The sequence below is a fragment of the Grus americana genome, chromosome 2, assembly GCF_028858705.1.
Source record: "Grus americana isolate bGruAme1 chromosome 2, bGruAme1.mat, whole genome shotgun sequence".
Lineage (NCBI taxonomy): Eukaryota > Metazoa > Chordata > Aves > Gruiformes > Gruidae > Grus > Grus americana.
Window position 1 is genome coordinate 130,342,589 of NC_072853.1, and position 21,040 is coordinate 130,363,628.

General features: G+C 38.3%; 1 protein-coding gene across 2 annotated transcripts in view; it reads left to right on the top strand.

The window, feature by feature from the left end:
* The window catches only part of RFTN1 (raftlin, lipid raft linker 1), a 100,004-nt gene that overhangs the window by 61,722 nt on the left and 17,242 nt on the right, over positions 1 to 21,040 (top strand). For both annotated transcript variants that reach the window (XM_054817637.1, XM_054817638.1), the window contains exons 5-7: positions 7,227 to 7,650; positions 11,690 to 11,893; positions 20,764 to 20,879. In XM_054817637.1, the coding sequence (XP_054673612.1) occupies positions 7,227 to 7,650; positions 11,690 to 11,893; positions 20,764 to 20,879 (744 nt within the window). The remainder of the gene's footprint in view (positions 1 to 7,226; positions 7,651 to 11,689; positions 11,894 to 20,763; positions 20,880 to 21,040) is intronic.

Below are 21,040 nucleotides of genomic sequence, written 5' to 3' on the forward strand. Positions count from 1 at the left end.
GAGATGGACTAAACCAGTGTGCCGGTTCTGAATCATATTAGTGCTAGTTAGTGACAAATAAGTGACTGTTTTCTCATGGTTTACAACATTGAATTGTGTTCATCCGGCTAACATGGTTGTTAGATACGAAGTTCAACCGTCCATCTATAAATCTTTATTTTCCCGTTGGTTATGTTCACCCATTAGTGTAGGAGTTTCTCTCGAAAGATTGATGCACAAGACATGGTCTGCATTTCGCTACTGGATTTTGAAAATGCCTGTTCTCTAGAACAACCTCTTGAGACAGAGTTTGTACAGACTTTTTTTTTGATAGTGTATATCAAGTATTTGGGTTGAGTGAGCATAGCTGGCTGCTCCATAGCCATTTATCCCAGGTCTAAAACAATTTTTAGGGAATAAATCTTAAATGGTGTGGATAAATTCAGGATTTCTTTTCAGAGTCTAGGGCAAGGATGGGAGGACACAGGTATGTAACATGGCTTTTGGGCAGGTACTGCAGTCACTGAACCTTTGTAGCCTGTGACCAACAGTGTTTGCCCTTTGCCAGCTCTGTGAAGGAACAGATGCTAAAATAAGACAATAATTTGAGGAGAATCATTGCACCCAAGACCACAGAGGATGAGACAGTGTGGTTTCAAGAGCTGTCATCTACTGAGATATGCTGAAAGGAACAAGTGTACTTGCGCAAGCTGCACTACATGTTTAGTACGGGTGTATTGTTCTCAAGAGTGAATATACAGCTAACACAAGCTGAAGAGGAATTTCAAGTTGTTACTCTCCTTCCTGCCTTGGCTCCAGTGGCAGGAGACATATGGCTTGCTGTAACTTAATATCTCTGGGCAGCACTGTCTCAAGAGCCTATCTCCTGTTTTATTCAGCATAGCAGCAAGTTGCAGTAGCTACTTGCTTCGCTACGTTTCTCCCTGTTCTGTTTGTAGCTTTCGGTTCCCTTTTGCAGAGTCTCCTACCAATGAGCATGTTGTAAAACTGCAAGGCTTGCTTTCTTTTCCCTGGTCAGTGCCTAGTTATGCTCTACCACAAATGCAGCAAGAGCTTAAAGTGTCAAGTCAATGGTTCTGTTGAATGGGCAGTGTACTGGGAAAGGCAGCGTACATCCGTTTCTTCAAGAAGCTGATTAGTTTTTAACTTTTGGGTTTCTTTTTCCACTCTAATATCTTCCCTTGCATCTATCAACTTCATTCTAATAGTCTTATCTAAAGTTCACGAACGGTAAAATTCTGATCAAGGTTTTCATTGGAAGTATCACTATAAACACTGCCAACAACACTGCTTAAAGGACAACTCTGCAGTTTGGGATTATGGTAACATTTTTCAAGGAACCCCTCCAGTGTTTTATCCCTGATGGCCTATTTTGATGTAATTGACAGTGAAAATACTTGGTAATTTGAAAGCCTGAATGCAGACTAGGATTTGACTTTCTAAAAGCTACATTTATATTCACTTACATTTATATGCACATGAACTATCTATCTCAAATTCAGAATTGGTGAGTGTAAACTGGAAAAGGTTAAAAATGCATGAGAAATACAGGCTTAAATGACAGAGCATCCTTGTCAGAAAGGTTGCGTGATTTGGAAATCTGCTAGTGAAACAGTCTCAGTAACAGGACAGAGAAATGATTAGCAGTTGCTGCTTTGCTGTTTGATTAGTTGAATTATCTTTTTTTTTGTAACTTAGTAGAGATTCAAAAATGCCAAAGTCGCAGAAGTTTTGAGTCATTTAGAAAGAAGTAAACCCTTCCTTCAGAGCATTAGCTAAGCTTAATTGATTTTAAAATAAGCAGTAAACTCTTGGTGACTGTTGCTGTCTTCTGAGGAAGCAGCGTGTGAGACCTACGGAATATATCAGAGGCAAATCAAAAGCCTGTCTTAATTTTAAACGTCTGTTTTCAGACATGAACAAACTAGAAGAGGGATGTTCAGTATTTGTGATTAAACATGTACTACTAAATATTAATGAAGGAGGACACTGTTGGAAGACCGTAGTCTTGAACATCCTTTTCCAGTTCCAACTGCTGGCATGCAGTACGTAGTGTTCCCCTCAAACCACAAGATCATGTTCTTTGCATGAACATCCTGGGTGCTATGTCTGTTGTCAAAGGAGATTTGCTTGAATTCTACGAAGAAGCTAGAAAAATACAGTGATCTTGTTTCTGGTACACATTATGAGATCTAATGCCTCTAACATTGTTCTTTTAAAAACAACAACCAAATAAACAGGCAGACAAGAATTTATTTTACTGGCTAAGACCGCTTATGCTTGGCTTAAAAAAAGTTTTAGATAGCTTTAAGCAAAATTAACCCAGCTATTGTTTCAAAGGCCATATGTTTTCCCATCAGTAGGACTAAGTAGCAATTTTTCCCTTAGTTTGCTGCAGAGCTAACTAGATTCATCTGACCGTCAGAAAATCAGTTCATTGCACATAGAGAATGTTGTTCTCTGTCCAAGTGCATTTTTGCTATGTGTGCTCTTTGCAAATTGTTTCTGTTGTGTGCATTTATATTAGTAGCAGTCGCTTTTACCTGGTTGCTGCAGCATTCTTTCAGTACCTTGTTATATCATGAACCATATAGCAAACCTATTAATGAAATGTTCAGTCCTAATGCCTAGGTGTTGAAGGTGTTTTTTTCCAGATCATCAGGAAGTGTAAGCCTTGAGACCATTTAGGACTACTATAAACTGGAGTGCCCTGATGACATTAGTAAAACTGCTTTTCCTCTGGATGCACCCCAAAAATGTCCAGCTCCTGGTATAAAAGAGTTAAGAGAAATTCCTTATACTTGTCTTACTAAATAATTTGTTTGAAAATCCTTATCCAAGAGACAGATCCTCATTATTAAATTGCTGTGCATTATTTCCCATGTTTATTGATGTGAGTGAAATACTATCCTGAGCTTGTCGAAGTGTTTGGTTTGCTGTGTGCCATCCCATGGGAGAAAGGTACAGAATCTCCCTGTAAGCAATTACTGAAGCTGACAAAAGTATATGATTCTGTTCAGCATGGGGTCTATATCCTTGAGCTTCTGTATCTATAAGTAGTACCATCACGCTCACTATGAATAGGAGATTATTACAGAGCTGATAATGCAACAATAAACACAGAATCACAAACAATATGTGGACTGTACAATGAACTTGTGAAGTGTCTTTATTCTAAATAGATTAGAAAAGAAAACCTGTATGTGGCTGTTCAAAATGAGCTTTCAGCCTGGAATCTCTGCACTTCCTTTCATGGGTGTGAGGCCCATAGTTTAAAACCAAGTAGTTTTCAGAAAAGAGGATTTCATCATTCAGCCATGCTGTTGCCAGGTATGGTTTTCCAGATTTTTAAATTAGACTGTCAGCCATTTTCTAATTAGGTACAGAGCCTTCAAGAGAACCAGAAGTATTTAAAAAGATGGGACATAAATTTGCTACATCAACACAATGTTTAGTGACACAGCTTTGTGCTTCTGATGGTTCCTTTTTTCCAAATGCAGTATAAAAATAGTGGTCAGTTAGTTCTGAAATAAACAATAACACTTCACAAATGTTAAGAAATGTTAACACAAGTGTCCCAGCTAAAATTTGATTAAGGTAGTGACATCAGGGTTGGATGCGGTGCTTGTTGCTATTCCTGCTAGAGTTAGTGGGAGATTTGATGTTTATTTCAGAGATAGCAAAGGCTAAATCTGTCATTTTCTTCCCTTCAGGGAAAATGCCAGGTTTCTAATCAAGCAAATTATAGGGATGACATTAAATTCTTTAACTGCCTCGGTCCTCTGTACACATGAAATTTCACCCCTTCTTAAAACAGGTTCTATTTTTAAACTGGCATAAATCCAATTTGTTGTAAGCCAGTTATAAACTGATTTGGATGTACCCACTTGGGGGGTTATCCAGATTGAAATAAATGAGTTAAGTTCTGCTGCTTTTGTTGAACAATAACATCTTTTGTGATGGAGACCTATACTTGTATTTGTGGTTAATATCATCCAAGCAACTCTTTATGAGGCAATAAAAACGTTTCTGTTCCTATCTGGGGAAAGAACCAAAGAATTTTTACATTATCTTTTTAAAATTTTGTTGGAATTTCCCCTTTAAAAATTTCCCAAGATGTAAAGAGCAACTAGGTAGCATATTTAAAATACAAAAAAGGTCAGTAAAACAATCAAAATTAGTGTGGATCACCTAATGTAAGGGCATTTTTAAACTAGCTTTTTTTCTGATGCGGTAAGTGGTGGAGATGCAGTTGTTCTGCTTTTTATGCTTTTTCCTCTCATTTAGTCATACAACATAGTATGACAAGGACCTTTGTTAGTACTTGTTAGTACTCTAAACTGGCACATAAAGACAAGAATTGTAGTATTTATCCGATCTGGAACATGTTCCGCGTGACCCTGTCAGAGCAGAATCATGTTCTTCCCATTCAGTTCAGCTTTACCCCTGCTTTCTCCCATGTGTTGCCCTCTTACTGATTTCCAACACTGCATCTGCAAAGATATTTTCCCAAAAGGCTGGAACAGATATGTCTGTCTGCGTGTACCACCGCAGGATGCCTCAACGGGTCCAAAAACCTCAGGTGGCTGGTAGAAACAGTCCTTCTGCCCTGTGTAGCTCCTAGACATGACCTGTCTGGCTACTGAGGTTTAGGCTACTTTAAGTCAGGATTTTTTAGTTTTTATAATTAAAATATTCACTATTTCAAATACAGAAACAAGAAATGTGAATGTATATTGGATGGCATAATTCGTTCTGGATGTGAAGGCAACTAAAATTTTGCACTATTTAAGGTCTCAACGGGAGGCTAAAAGAACCAAATTGTCTTTGTAGTTTGAAAACGTTCAGGCTTTATGCTTTATTATGATGAGAGCTAGCCTCTTCATGGTTTTGTGGAAAGTTGGAAGGAAAGACTATTTGCGTCTGTTGATAGATCACTTTGCTGTTCTGCAGCTTACATTGCACTGTTGATGTAACATTTCCTGCTAAATTGACTTTATGGAAAATAATGAGATGCTTGGTTGTCCCTTATGTAATTGAGAAAATTTGAAATACAGGTTTAAATAAGATTTTGCATTCTGTGTACTGCCGATTAACTTGTTGGGAAAAGGCCTTGAAGATACAGTCTCTTTCTCCAGTCTTTCTGCTATTAGACTAATATGGCTTAGACTATCATTCAGTTCTTAGTTCCTCCAATTTCCATTCTGAGAACACAAGCCTCAGAAGAAAAACCTGAACATCGGGTATTCCTTAGAACAAACACTTTTTTTTTTTTTTTTTTTTTGAGTGATCCAAGACTGTAAAACATTGCTACAATAGCTGTGAAAGCTGTTCTCATCCGGATCACAGCGTGGGAAAGTCTGGTATAGATTGACAAGCAGTCTTTATTGACCAGGACCAATAAAATTTCTACATAGGTACTATCCTTAAACTCTCAACAGTTGCATACTAGTTAAATTTCTATAATTAGCTGCCCTGCAACCTACTAAACAAATGTGGTGGTGTGTCTGTACATTAGTGATAACAGATGAACTGAATTTGTAACTCTATCGTTGACTGTATAAAAAAAGTCTTTGTAAAGTTACAACAGGGAGTCAGGACAATTAAGCATATAATGAATGCATCTATCATTGATGTTCACTTAAACCCTTCTGAGCAAGCTAGTGACATGCTAACTTTCTTTGCAGACAGATACTCATTTGATCAGGATACTGCTAGTAGTATTTTTATTTGGAGGTTATTGTTTTTGAGCAATGAGCTTTAGTTAAGTCAGCATCCCATGTTCGCCAGGCTGAACACCTGTGAAGACCGTTGCCTTGTTTCCTGGAGAGCTCTGTTTAAGTTCCTGTGATCATGAAATCAAGAGTTAATATAACGTGGAAAATATAATAGCGGTTTGAAAGAGGAAGTTCTTGTTGATCAGGTATCATCTGTAGGTTTGTGTGTTCAGAACAGTAACACGTTACCAGGAAGTAGATGATTCATTAAAAACCCAACAAAACTGTCCTGCAAAAGATGCAGAAATGAGCTTCCTCTTATATTAAAAAAGTACAAAATTCTTCCTATTTACTTGCTATTGAAAAAACCCAAAAGGCCTGAACTATTCCACATAAGTTCATACTAAATTGAGCCTCAGAGAATAATTAAAACACTTTAACTGTATGGAATTACGTGGTATGCAGAAAAAGTGAAATTATTTCTCGATTCTCAAGGCATTTATTTTTGAAATATTTGTGTGTATTTCGACTACATTATAGGAAGAGTATACATTACATGGAAATCCTTTCTTTTCAGTGAGTGATTTTGAGAAATGAATCAGTGAACACTCATGTTTGCACAGAAGTCTGGCTCTTGCTGCAGCTTCTCCTGGGTTTGAGGAGTGTGAGGCTGGTCACTCGAATGGATGGTGCATCCGTAGTGCTGAGTCTGCCTAAAAGAGATTTCTCTTTCTGCTTCGTCTTGAACCTTCCTTAGTTAATTCTGGCTTTATCTAATTGTCATTATTACTAGCGCGATGCTTTTTTCTTAGCATCTTTTGTGATTTGATTCCTTCATTTTCCTTCTTTACCTAAAGTGTACAGGATTAATAATAGTGCCCCTTAATTTCCATTTTTCTTCCTCTTGTTAGCTCATCTCACAATGCCTTTTCTATTCTGAGTTCTGTATCTTCCCAAAAGTGTTGTATTAAAATAGCTCTGCTGTTATGTACTCATTATGGGAAAGTATTCCATTTGTGTCTCAATCCAAAATAGGACAAACAACAACTGTTGTTATAATGGTGCATATAACAAAATTATTAACCTTTTCCTTGCATAAATGTCATAATCACACACCTAATACAGCAGTAGATGTAATATTAAGTCCCTGACTTCATAAGACTGATACTAAAACTTTGTGCGAGTAATACCACTTCTGGTAATTTACCATAAATAAACTTTTCAAACAGATACTTTGTCCCTTGTGAAGAAATATGTAGACATTTTCTCTCTCCTTTTTTTTTTTTTCTTCTTTCTCCACTTTCACATTATTTGAAACGGCTTAGGGAACTTTTCATCCTGCTTCTCTAGAATGAAACTTTTTATGTAAATGTAACATGACAATTTCTCGTGGTAGTGGACAATAGAAGCAAAATGACATGCTAGCTGCCTTGAAGGGTGTTATTTTCTGTATTTCTATTTAGCTAAGAAAGCTTGATGGTTAAAAATCTAATCTTCTTTGACTTGTAGATTCAAGATGCTGCAAGTCAAGGCTTGAAATTTATTGGAATTATACCTCAGTACCATTCCCAAAAGAACTGTCTTGTCAGCGCCTCCCTGACACCCGCCAGTAACAACTCTGTGCAATCAAGAGATAATAAAAATGTTTCAAATTACCCCGAGGATCGTGCTTCACTGGATGGCGAAAAAATAGATGACATTAATGGATGCAATACTCCAGCACCAAGTGAGGAAAGTGCTGACCAACACGCCACTTCCAGGGAGGGCTGGAGAGGTGAAGGACAAGCTACTGAAGAGCAGAATCTCAAGTCTGCAAAGGGAAATGAAGAACAGTTTCAACACACGAACCCAAGTGTAACAGAAGCAGCAGACAAGCTGAATGGACTTGTGGAGAATGAAACACCAGCACGGTGCTTAAAACCACTTACTGGCAGTAAGTATTGTTGTGACCTTTCATACATAAAAGCCAAGTTAAAATTGCCTCAATTATGTTCCCAGCTCCTTTGGGGGGTGGGGATGCAGGGAGGACCTATTACCACTGTAATAGCGAAGAAAAGATGCACCAAGTGAGCCACTTAACCTGGTTTCAGCCTGGTTATACAGTTCATGATGACTGAGCGTTAAGTCAGATGGCAAATGAAGAGGTGATATAAGTGGGTGCAACTTTGTTATGGCCCATTTGTATGCCTGAGTGTAAAGACTTATTTTTGTCTGCCACTCAGCTGAATTGGTTCATATCTGTATTTGTTGCGATACCCTGAGAGTTCTTGATCTTTGTATCCTTTTTGTCCATTTGAATAAAAGCCCTGCTAATCTGCCTGACAAGCTTTTGCAGTAATAGAAGGAATAAGTCACAAAGCCTTATCACAGTTAGTCCCTGTGTAGCAGGTGAACAGATAGCTGAAATTAAACCACATCAGGAACAGCAGGAATATATGTGATCTGGACTCTGAAGTCTCCTAGTACCCTATAGTCAGTGCTACAGTCAGAATTGTAATTAATGGAAAGCAGCAGTTATTTTTGTTAATGACTCATGTTTGTTAATTCATAATAAAGGTCCTCTTGGTAATGGTGCTCCTAATAATTTGCTTTCCAATTTTTTTTTTTTTTTGTAAGATTCATATACCAGTGTTCCTTCTTTCATTTCTTTGACATATTTCTCCTCAGGTGTGCTTTCTACTTTTAAATGCCATTTTATGCCATAAAAAAAAAAAAAGTCTTAGCTGAGGCCTCAAAGTACCCTCCTTAAGGTGTTTGTTGCTCAGAGGTTACTTCCGTAGCAGGAATTGTAGTTCAAAATAGGATATAGACCAGAGTAATCTAGAAAATTAAGTAATCAGGAAAAAAATATTCTTGCCCTATTTCCAGTTTAAACCTCAACATATTTCTTTCCTATATTTGCTGAAATCCTAGAAAACAGTGTGTATACTCGTTTCTCTCCCCACTTTGCTTACTTTCCTTACAAGCTACAAATCTACGTAAGGAAATTCCATCCACATTCCTTTCAGCTGGTACTGTCCTTGACTTTTAATTTATCCCTATTCTTTATGTCTTACATAGATTCAGTCAAACAATCCTACCCCTTTGGGGATTTTGTATGTAGGACTGAGAATGTCTTTGCATTGTACCCTACTTGGACTATTGTCTTGGTTTCCGTTGTATTTTGGTGTAGATTTTTGCCTTGAGATTTGGATCACACTCTAGTAACCTTTCACCATACTTTCTTCAGTTTTTGTTGGACAAGGGGGCAGCCAGATTTAGTCAAACCATAGCTATTATTTGAAAAATTTGTTCTGATTTACATTAGAATCTTGCACATTATTAAAACTCTCTTAGTTTTATAGTTCTAAATTAGTTATCTCCAAGTCTAATCAGACCAGTTCTTTCTCTTTTTATATACACTGTCTTTGAGAGAGTTAACCAAGCAAGTTTATAATCATCTTTTTGATGCTATTCTTCGCCATACTGAACAGTGGAAATCTTTTGCTACAAGTAACCATGTTCTTAATATTTCTGCATAATGTGAAGCTGACGACCCCCAATCTTCCCAACTTCTGTCTGTAACACCATAGGATTTTATTATAGCTGCTGATGTGCCAGATAAGAGATTTTATTTTTAAAATGCCTTTAGTTTCCTTATTTATCTATCTGTCTTTCTCTGAGTGCTTTTTGGCTTTATTTATTTCTCATACAGTTCTTTTTAATTGGTGAGTTATTCAACTACTGTCCAAAACTGAAAGTCTGAGACAGCAGTTTTATGTGACAGTTCACCTATAGTAGGGTTTTCCCAAATCTATTGCCTGTACAATGTTGCTGATTTCTTTATTACTCTTGAATGAATTTGTGTTGTTACAGCACTCCCTTTTCCTCCCATGGAAAATGTATTTCAGTCTTTGGCACCAGTTCTCCATCCTTCCTTGGGAACACGAAGATAGAAAGCATCAGATGTTGGGGTTTTTTTTCCAGTTAGCCTGCTTATTCCATAGGAAGTTACCACTCTTAAACTCCTTCCCTACATAAAACTTCAGGAAAAAAATGTAATATTTCGTACTATTTGTGGAATCTTAATTTTGTTCTTTATTTTAGGTTTTATACTATTCAAGTGTTATTTTTATGCTTCATTTTTTTTCCTGAATATTTTGTAGTGCTTGTTCACTTTCCCTTTTATTAAAGAGCTCCTCAAAGCAGTGTTGAAAATGATTTGCCTGTGAACAAGGCACAGATATTCCAATGGTATGTCCAAAAGTGCTGTGTTACCTAGAACCAAACTGAAGGTGTCTTTGTCCATACTTGAGCAGTCCGACTCGCTGGTGAAAACTGTTGTCAATAGTGATGAGGACTGGTGCACTATACAGTCAATAATGGTGACAAACCAAGTCAACAACTGAAAGACTCCCACACATTTTAAATGCATGTTGTCAACGGCCCAATGTCAAATCCAGATTATCATCTCCCTACGGTTTTCCAGTTCCATGATTTGCTACTGTTAATACAATGTTTTCATACCCACCAAAAAGATCGACGTTTCCAACATGAGTCTATTTTGGGGATCAGAATCAAAATGATCATAGCAGTTTTCTGTGTATGCTCTTCTGAGTTAGGACTATCATAATTTTGTTCTTTCCAAACAAGTGGCAAACAGCAAGAGGATTCATGTTAGTTATTTATTCCTTTCTACTTTATTTCAGTCATGGTTCATGTCTGAGATTATTAGGTCTCTTTTTCATGTTTGGTTATATCGTCAGCTTCCTGCTCTCTTCTTCAAGTGCTGCCAGCCTGTCTCTGAGCATCTCCCTTCTAATATCTTTTTCAATTTACACACTGCTTGCTCAGTGGCGTTTGTTAGAGAGCAATCTTAACATTTCCTTTGACATCTTTTTCTTTAATACTTGAGATTAGAATATAATAACTTGGAAACAAGAAGAGCTTATTGAATGAATGAATTTCATATAATGTCTTTACCTTTTATATTGATTTATTTTGGGAGAATTTTTGGTATTTGGAAGTCAATAAAAATTTTACCATCCATTTCCACGTCTATTAATAAGTAAAATAACGTCCAAAATTCTTTTTTTTTTGTAATTTTATTGATGGATGTACCCTTCTGAGAATTTGGAAGATGTATCTGCACTTAAACTTGCTTCCGATTCTAGGGCTGTGAAAGCTCAGCTTTGCTCTTAACAATGACTTTTTTGTAATGGTAAGCCTACGTTAACTGCTCCTATGATACTAGAGGAGATATGGAGCAGAGTCTAGAAAATGTTCTCATTTGTAAGACCTTTCACAATTTGACTTTCAAAAGTCATTTGCTGTTGTGTTAATGTCTCGCCTTGGCTCACACCCAGAGTAAATCAACGAACCAGCTAGTGTAGTCTCTACATTAATGGTTCATTGCATTTTCTTTAGATGAGACTAGTACTTGCTGGTTCCATACCATTGTATTATCAAAACCAAGTTACTTAATACTTTAGTTTAATGGCCATGATCTACAGAATGCCGTTCCTCCTAAAGTTGCAGTAAGATTTTGTATTTGAACTGTCCTCAGTGGAACAGCTCTTTTAACAATTCATTCAGTAGAAAAATCAAGGTATTCTGTGCCTTAATTTTTAGTGATTTTGTGACTGCTACAGTACTTAGAGCAGTTTGTGGAGCATGTTTTCCTATCTTGGTTTACACTAATAACTCCAGTAGGGGGGTTGTCCATTAATACTCAGGTATTATTGTCTTTAAATGTTTTATTATCAACAGTGAGTCCATTATTAGTAACAAATACTGTAACAGCAATCAAAATGGATTTTGGGACCCTACTGTGTTGGACACTGCAGAAATGTATTAAGGAGATAACCACATCCCAGAGTATTTTTTACAGTTGCACAGTGTGTTAGGCAAGGGCAAAAAGCGGGTTATACATTGTTTTAACTGAACTATTATGATACTGTTGTTGCATTACTCCATTTTTTACTTTTTGGTAGAAGCAGAGATCTTCGCTCTCTTCAACAAGCCAAAAACCCCTCAAAGATGCAGCCAATATTATACAGTGACTATCCCTATGAAGATCTCCAGGAATGGGCAGACTGTCAACAGCTTAGAAGCAAATTGGCTGGAGCACATGACAGATCACTTCAGGAAAGGAGGCTCATTGGTAAACGCCATCTTCAGCCTTGGAATGGTAAATGGTATGGAAATTACAGAAGGCATTATGCTGTGATTATTTTCCTTTCTCCTCTAATAGAGGTCATTATCTTTGAAGAGAAGACATTTGGGAGGTGCTTTAATATAGGCTTGGGGCAGATTTGTTTTAGATCAGCCTATTTCAGTGAAATGGAATGAAAGCACAGGAAATATTTTGGCATTTGAATAAGGAAAACAGATCATGCATTGTATTTTATAAACATACTAGAGACAATCCTGTAATTGCAGAAATACACAGAGTTAATAAACAGTACCAAGTAAAATGAATTAAACTAATAAGATTGTAAAGCAGATGACATAAATGGATAGTGGCTTTCCTTGTAGCTGTCCGGCCACACACTGTATCTGGGTCTGATTGCAGGTCAGCGTAAGGACTCTCCAGTTTCATCTAGCCAACATGTAATCAGGTACTCCCAGTTCTTGCAGAGACCCTTTCTGCCTTGATGGCATAGTATTTTACAAAATTGTCTTCTCTGTTTGTTTCATCCTAGTTAGTGTGCTCATAGGAGTGATGGGTAAATGTTGGTCTTAATTTAAGAGAAGATTAAAAACCCCAGATTTTTGCTTGTTGTGAAAATGCGGCACTGAAGCCAGCTTAATCCTGTTGCCAGTCTGTATTAAATTCCTGGCCCCCATGGTGTCTCTGAAGACAAGCCTGCTGTACAAAGAAAGATTTTGGTGCATAGTAGGGATCCGAGAGACATGACCGAGTGACCACGAGAACAAACCAAGAGAAGTACTCGAACATTAGAATGTTCAAATTACAGCCAGATTAATTTTACTGGAAAATTTTATGTGACTATTATATTTCATGGTTAAAGTGCTTATGGTTGAATCTTTCACCTAATTTTGGTTTGTTTTGCATTCTTCAAAAGGAATGTGGTAAGCAGTAGATTGGGCACTGCTACTAAAATTAGTGGGTTTGTGCCTCAAAATTACAGGGGAACTCCTTCCAGAGCATCTTCTTCCCATTTTGCTGCTGGTCAGAATTCCAAGACCCACCATAAAACACAGTGATATGAGTCAGTTCTGGTAAAAGTCAATCAGGAAATTAACAGGCAATCCTAATTTTTCATTTTGCAAGCAAGTAGCAAAAAGGGAAGGTCTAAAGTTCAGCTGATGGAATGCTTTCACACAGCTTCCTGGAAAGCCTTGTAATTGCTAGTTAACTTTCTTAAAAACAAATGGTCATTTACTTTATGTGTATAAATTGCAACTCATAGAGGCAAATCTAATTGGCTCTATCAGGCCCAGTGTTTTCTTTAATAATAACTGCTTATCAGTGTTCTCTAAAATGCTTTAAACACAGCATTTTTCTGTTATTTAAACTTCTAGAGTTCATTTACATAACAGAGGCCTGGGGGAAGTTTATGTGCTTGGATACCAGAGTGAGGAGTGCTGGATAACTGCCTGAGGACATAGATAAAGGAGACTTGAATGATGACAGTAAAGTTTCTATGCAAACAGAACAATGAATTGTATAAAAGTGGTCAGATTCAGGATTAAGTTAGATTGGAGATTGAAGATGAATAATTTTTATTAGCATTTTACAGTTACAGGAAGAACAGGTTTAGAAGTCAAAAAGCTCAGAGTTAAGGTTTCCACAAGTGTATTAATCAGAACAGTTATGTTAAAACACTGTGAACATGCCCATGCTATTAGAAGAACATTTGCTAAGGACATCTGTAAATTGCTATCAGTTGCGGTTATATGTTTATGATTTAAATCCTAAAATTTTCCTGTGCTGCAGAGAAACGGAACAGCTTTTTCACTCCTACACCAACCAGTATGAAACAACCCAGGATAGGGAGGAGGGAAGAACGAGGGGACTGAGGACTTCTCGGCTCCTTACTTTTTTCTAGTCTTTTATGGCAGCCTACCCAGCTCTTCATAGCTAGTCTCCTTATTCACTGATTATTCCTCTTCCAAATTAAGGTAATACTAACATACTTTCTTTAATTGGTTATATCACATTTCTTTGTTCTAGGGGCTGGTTTTCTCTTTGGCTTAAAGTATGAATTCATTATTTTGCTTATTAGACTTAAAAGCAGAGTTGTTTTCTTCTTCTTTTCCCTCCTTGTCCTTGGAATGCCCAATGAAGTGAAGATTTCCAGATTGTCAGTAGTTACAAATCTGTTTCTTCCTTCTGCCAACAGTTTAATAATTAGTCTTTAAAAGAGTTTTAAAGTTCACTGATAACAATTGTTTCTTTTTGCTTATTGATTAGATAATTATAAACAGAAATATAAGACAATTGCAAGTTACAATATGAAAACCACGCAGAGTTATACCATATATGAAATGTATTCAGATTTTGCTAGTAAGTTAGAAACAGCATCTTGCTCAGTCCTTCAATGTGCTTATGTTTAAAAATAAGTTATTTAAATTTGGAGTTCAGTAACTTGCTGGTGTTTTTCATCCAACTCATGTCATTGCTAATTCTGCCTGGAGTCCCAGGTGTAAACTGATCCTGCCTAGTGACCTAAAGTGATCATAGGACTTCACCCTTGCCCTCTTGTAGTCAGAAGTGGAGATTGTAGCAGCAAGCTACAGATTAATACCAGTGCAAATGGAAAGGACGTAACGGGTGGGGTCTCTTTATTTCCTATAACAGCAAGTCTCAAATTAGTAGTGTGAGAAGATGAGAGTGAGAAGGAGGAAGAGTTAAAGCTAAGGTTATATTTTTATGCCTTAACAGAGTAATCACAAGCCTGCTCATCTTTGGTTGTTTTGAACTGCTTGGCATTCTTGAATTTACCATTCTGTCTGTGAGTTTCGGGCCTTTCAAACTTAGAAAAAGCCAGCCAGCCAATCAGAAAACTTTGAGAGTACTTAAAGCAAATGAAACAAAATGGGAGTTGCTTGGAAGAGGAAAGTAGTCAGGTTTTTAGAGAGTCAGATTGATTGTTATATTTGTACTGCCTCTGACAGAGATGAATCAGTGACGCATTTGGCCAGTTATATTCACCTTTTCCACTGAAGTGGCTGGGATTTTTATCATCCATATAGAATTATTTTTCTCTGTGTGTACTGAAGGTGAAAATATTCAGGAGGAGGAATATAAATATGAAGCAAAGGCCAACATTCAGGTCACATGCCACACAAAGCCACAGATAGCTAGTTTTCCTCATTGAGAGCAGCAGCAGCCCAAAGGTTAGTTTCCTAGGTAAGAAGGATTTGTAGTTCAAAGACAACAAGGGGAAAATTGTTGCCCACTTGGAAAGCTGTCATGGTAAAGTAGGAAATCTTTTCCCATATACTTCTGGTAAATCAGAAACAAGAACATCAAAATAGCTTTTTGTCAACTGAGCTACATCAAATATTTATACAACCCAGTGAAAATAGCTTTTTGTGCACAGTAGGATACCTTAATAAAAAATGCAGGGGTAATAGAACATTTTCAGAGGAAGGACAGTGATTGTAACCTTTATGTTCAGAGCCTTTTCTTTAAGAAAGAGTGAAGTTATGTCAATTCAAGAGTAGAGATTGGGAAGTGATACCACAAACAGCAAAGTCAAAATTATTTGTTTTATTGGCATTCCTTACTGCCCTATTGCAAATGAACTAATGTATGAAATTACTAAAGACCGTTTTAATGTAGTCTAAGTTCCAGGAGCTAAATCTTGTTAAACAAGAGATTACCAAAAGAGAACGCAACTGCATCAGAATCACAAAATACCTTGCATGAGAAACAGTGGAAACTGGAAAGACCATCTCACCATCCAAAGCTTTAGATGACTGATCTTTGAAGATAGGTTAGGTAAGATTCAACTGAATAAATGCAGGCATCTGCCCTTCAGGTGTCTGCATATGAGTTGTCACCCAAAAGTGCCATTGTAATCAATGGAGACGTAGGCCTAGACCAATATAGTCAGTAGGATTTGTGTTGTGATTCACCTCATCCTCATCAGATACCTAAAAGAGATCAGATAAATTGGAGTGGGTGATTTAGTGACAGCAGGCCTGGATAAGACTGAGATACTCAGTGCATCCTTTGCCTTAGTCTTCACTGACACAGTCTTCCAGGCCTCTGAGCTTAGAGGCAAGGTTCAAAGAGGTGCATGACTAGCAGCAGTGGATGAAGATCAAGACAGGGATTGCTTGAGTTCCTGAGACCAAATGGTCTGCATCCAAGGGTGCTCGGAGAGCTGGGTGATGTCATAACAAGGCCACTCTTAGTCATCTTTGAAAGGTCATGGAAATCAGGGGAGATTTCCAACACTTAAGAAAGGCAAAGGTTGCATCCATCTTTAAAAAAAGGCCAAAAGGACAATTTAGGGACCTACAGGGTGGGTCAGCCACACTTCACAGGCAAATCACTGAGTGACTCTTCTTGGAACACATTTCTGGAGACTTGATAAAACTGATTGTCTTCTGTGATAAAGTCAGTAGATTTGTGAATGAAGGGAAAGCAGTAGATGTTATTTTGGGTGAATTTATCAAGGAAGTTTGACAGTGGCTCCCACAATGTTTTTTTTTATCCAGGTTAGGACCCTGCTGCCTACATGGGAGAATAACCAGACAGGTAAAAAACTGGTTGCATGGCTAGGCTCAGAGGATCATGGTTAACTGATCACACTTTACCTGGAGTAACAAGTGGAGTACCACAGAGATCTATCCTGGGACCTGTTGCGTTTAACAACTTTATCAATGATGCAGAGGAGGCAACGGGGCTTGCTTTTGTCAAATTTGCAGATGATCCCATACTCAGGGGTGCAGTTGATGTGCTTCAGAACTGGGTTGCTATCCAGAGGGACCTGGGCAGGCTGGAAGAACGTGCCAGCAGGAGCTTTTTGAAATTCCATGAGGACAGATGTCCCGCCTCTGGGAAGGGAGAGACCTTTTCACTCATCCAGGCTGGGGACTGCGTGGCTGGGTAGCAGTTCTGTTGAAAAGGTCCTGGGAGATGTTAGTAGGCAGCAAGGTGGAGATAAGCCAACAGCACGCCCTGGCAGTAGAGAAGGCAACAGCATACCAGACTATAATGACAAGAATATAGCCAGTAGATAAAAGACAGTGATGATCCTCCTCTACTTGATGCTCATTAGATTGTATCTAGAGCACATACTATGTTCACTTCTGGGCTTTCCCCCAAAGGGAACAAGGAAGATGTTGATAAACTGGAGCTAGTTTAGCAGAGGCCAACAAGATAGTCAGTGGCTGGAGCAGTTGTCCTCTGAGGAAAGACTGAAGGAGCTGGGTTGGTTCAGCCTGGAGAAAGGACGGGTTTTGAGGGACCTAACAGTGCCTGGCAGTGCCTATGAGAAGACTATCAAGAAGATGGATCCAGGCTCTTGACTGAGGTGTACGGTAGGAGGATGAGAAAAAATGTGCATAAATAGAAACAAGAGAGGTCCTATTTTGATATGAAGAAATTTTTTTTCATCATTAAAGCAGTCACGCTCTGGAAGAGGCTGCCCAGGAAGTTGTACAGTCTCCATCCTTGGAGATTTTCAAGTTGCAACAGCTCTGTTCTGCACTTGGAGATTGGACTGGAGACCTCCTGATGTCCCCATCCACCTGAATTATTCTATGATTCTATGAAACTGGGTCCTGAATGAAACAATGCTTGTTTCTCTCCATCAATTGTGAAGAGAGCCTTGGATGACTAAGCTGTAGACCTCTATATTCTAAATACCTAATGTTAGATTATGTGAATCTCACCTAGTACGCCAGCTCTAGAACATGTGACTGTAGACTTAAGTTGCTGCAGACTCAAGAGCATCTGTGTGATAAAGGTATTGCAGGTAGACTCGGTGCGTCTGTCCATTGCCTTGCCCTTCCACACCTCTGTGTAAGAGTTTCCCTGAAAATCCTGCTCATCCTGACAGCACAGCATGTGTGCCTTTTCTCCAAAATACAACCCTGTTAGCTCTTTTTCTGCTGCTTTTTCCTTTCCCCCAATTATTTTCAGCATCCCAAACGCTTCACATGTGAAGGAATTAATAATCCAATTATTCTTTCTTTTATCTCCCCCTTTCTTCTGGAAGAGCAGTATATGACCTGTAAAAGGGATTATGTACAGCCACGGTGTGAGAATTGGCAGACATGCATTCATGACGTGAAAGTTAAACGTTGTGGCATGACAGGTAGAGAGGAGACTGAGTTATGGTTAAGGGGGAAAAATCTTAGTGCCATCAATTGGTTTCTCTTACAGAGTTTTTCACCAGCATCACTCTGTTGAGCACTAGTATGCAACAGCTGCCTCTCCCTCATTGTTTTTCCCCTTCCAGTTTTCTCATTTTCTATAGGTTTCTTTCCAGGCCAAAAAATTAATGGCTCTTAGGATTGACTGGATGCAGCATTCAACAGTAATCATTGTACATCCAACAAGGAAGTGCAGTCAAGTTTATCTACTGCCTGTAGGGTCTCATGAGCTCAGCTATTAGTTTCTAAAATATTATGTATGTGCCATAATGTTCACATATGTGGAAGCTGTGAACTGCATGAGTGGAATGCGCGGCAGAGTGAAACATAAAGGATGATTTAAGAGTGAGTGTAAACACACGCATGCTGATTGTGTTTTGATCGCTTATTAATTAGCTGGCAAATGCGTGGGGCGAGCTCAAGCTGCAGTTGTGCCAACAGTGCGACATTGAATTTTGTTAAGAGAATTCACAATACAGGAGTACAGTACACCAGTGCTGTATAAAGCTTCCTGGCAAGACCTGGGTGTCTGTGTCTAGTAGGGATCTATGGGTTTCTGATTTCAGCCTTAGGTGCTGTCCTGTCATCCCAGCTTTGGAAAATTAAAGGGTTATTTGTACGTTATGCATCCTAAAATGGATTTGGGCATGGGTATGGGTGTTGGGACGTGATACATTGCACAGAAGTCGAGTTGGTTCCCACTTTGAAATGTAGGGTCTAACAAAGTGCCATTTCTGAATGAAATAAGATAATTAACTCTTGTACCTATTTGTATGTGGCAAGCTTGTTCTCCCTACATTCTTTAACCTGCAAACCAGCTACTTAGTGATCTGGCCTGTTACTTCACAACAAAAATGCCAGTTCTCCTCGCTTCAATGAAAAATTCATCTAGATGGCAGGAGTTATAGCTTTGTAGTCCAGTTCGTCCTCCTTGGATCAATGTATAATACTGGCTCACTGTAGTGGTAAGGAGTCTTCATCCCTATTTATTCTAAACGGAGTTACAGGAAACCTGCCTGGGGAGACAGTCACTGTGAACGTACACAGTGTATTTTTTTTTACTTCTTTGAATCTCCCAACAGAATCCCAAGGAGAGTCCCTAGTAAGTGGTTTACAACTTTTTTCCTTCACAACCAAATGAAAAAAACAAACTTAAAAAATCCTGTTGTAGTTCAGATACAAGTTTTGCATCTGCTCACTTACAACTTAATGACTTGATTGAAACTGCAGCAAGAGAGTAGTGGACCATGCAAGTAGAAGCAAAGGGGTGTGCAAATGCTTGACACCTGCAACAACAGTCTGGCTAGAGTGTGTTTGTAGACATAAACCTCCAACTGTAGGAGGCTGGTTTGTTAAATTTATTATTTCCAGATAATAAATTTAATTTAGATCATGTAATGACTTTGGAAGATGTTGACTGAGATTGTGTCTGCAAAAGGTAGGAAGCCTCTTAATCCTCTTCACCACCTCCTTTGTGAAAATTGGTTCTGAGTTTGGTACATGTTTTCCCTTAGAGGCAGCAATACATTCCCACTGGCATTTCTTGACCTCACAACATCCACCAGGGAAAGCAGAAGAACCTGATGAAAGAGCTAAGCAGCTTTATCCAGAAGACTCTCCTGTCTGTTCAGGAATCTGTCGGTTTGGCATGTGTGGTTGCATTTCAAAAACACGTCTCATACCAGTGCAAGGAATGTAGTTTCCTTAAAATTGTAAAGAAACTATCATGCAAAATACAACACTTAAGGAGGGGATAAGCAAGGTCTTTATAATCAGTCATACAAGGTAAATGTATTATTTAAACTAGAAAGGCTGAAAAACATGCTTTATGACAATGTAGGAGGAATTTTCTGTGTTCATAAAGAGTACAGTACTGCTTATTTACAGTTTTTCTAAATATAATTCTATTGCTTCATCATTTACCTTATTTTAGCCAGGAAAGGTAAGTCTTTCTTTCAGTTATTCTGTTTCTGTTCTGTCACGGAGCTGACAAAACTTAAGTTCTTGCATATGGGAGTGATTGCTGATTACGGAGTATACAGCTAAGTTGAAGGAAAAAGTGCTGCTCAAGTAACTATAATAGTATGTGTTGTCTGAAAAACTGTGCTGGGAATGCAAATGAGAATAGAGAGCCACTGAACCAGATGGTCAAAATGCCTTCATAAATTGATTAAATAGTTATGAATGTATCTTTTCTTTCACACTGTTTAGATATGCCAGATCATCCTTAGTCCATGTAGATCACTGCAACAGCTGATCCATATGTAGGGTTCTGACTTGTGTGAATGAATGGGTATAGTCATTAGTATCAATGTACCTTCAAAAGCCCTTGAAAAGCTGACATAATACATGGTCTTATAATAATTATTAACAGCCCCCAAAGTGCGTGTATAACTTGAAGTAGGTGGGCAGTACTGCTGAACTGAGGATTGAATTAATTTTGCCTGCTCAAAATAGGAGACCTGTGTTTTATGAGGACAAACTCTGTACTAACAGTGGACAGTGATGTTTGCTATTAGAGAGTAAGATTGCTCTTAAAAACTGTTAGAGATATCAGTCTCGTTCATTTAATAAAGCTGGAGTATCAGAGGAAGGTCTGCTTACTTTTTTATTAACATCCTTGGAAGAATTTATTAATAAATTCAGATACCTCACTGCACATGGAATGTCTTCCATAAAACTTAGAGGTAACCCTGTGTTTTTACAGATTCTTTACATGGGACAATGGATGGAGTATTTCTCTTTGAAGATGTTGCAGTTGAAGACAGTAAACCCATTCAGGGCTATGATGCAATTGTTGTAGAGCAGTGGACTGTCCTGAAGGTACGTGTGCAGTTTTTCTTTGATTTTTCTTTTTGGAAATCAAAACACTTCAAGACTGTGAGGCAGCCTCTCACGTACTGATCTGTGCTTCCACAGTACCAGACAGGCAACCGAGGTAAAGGAATGCAACAAAGCAGTAACGCCAGTTAAGCACACTCTAG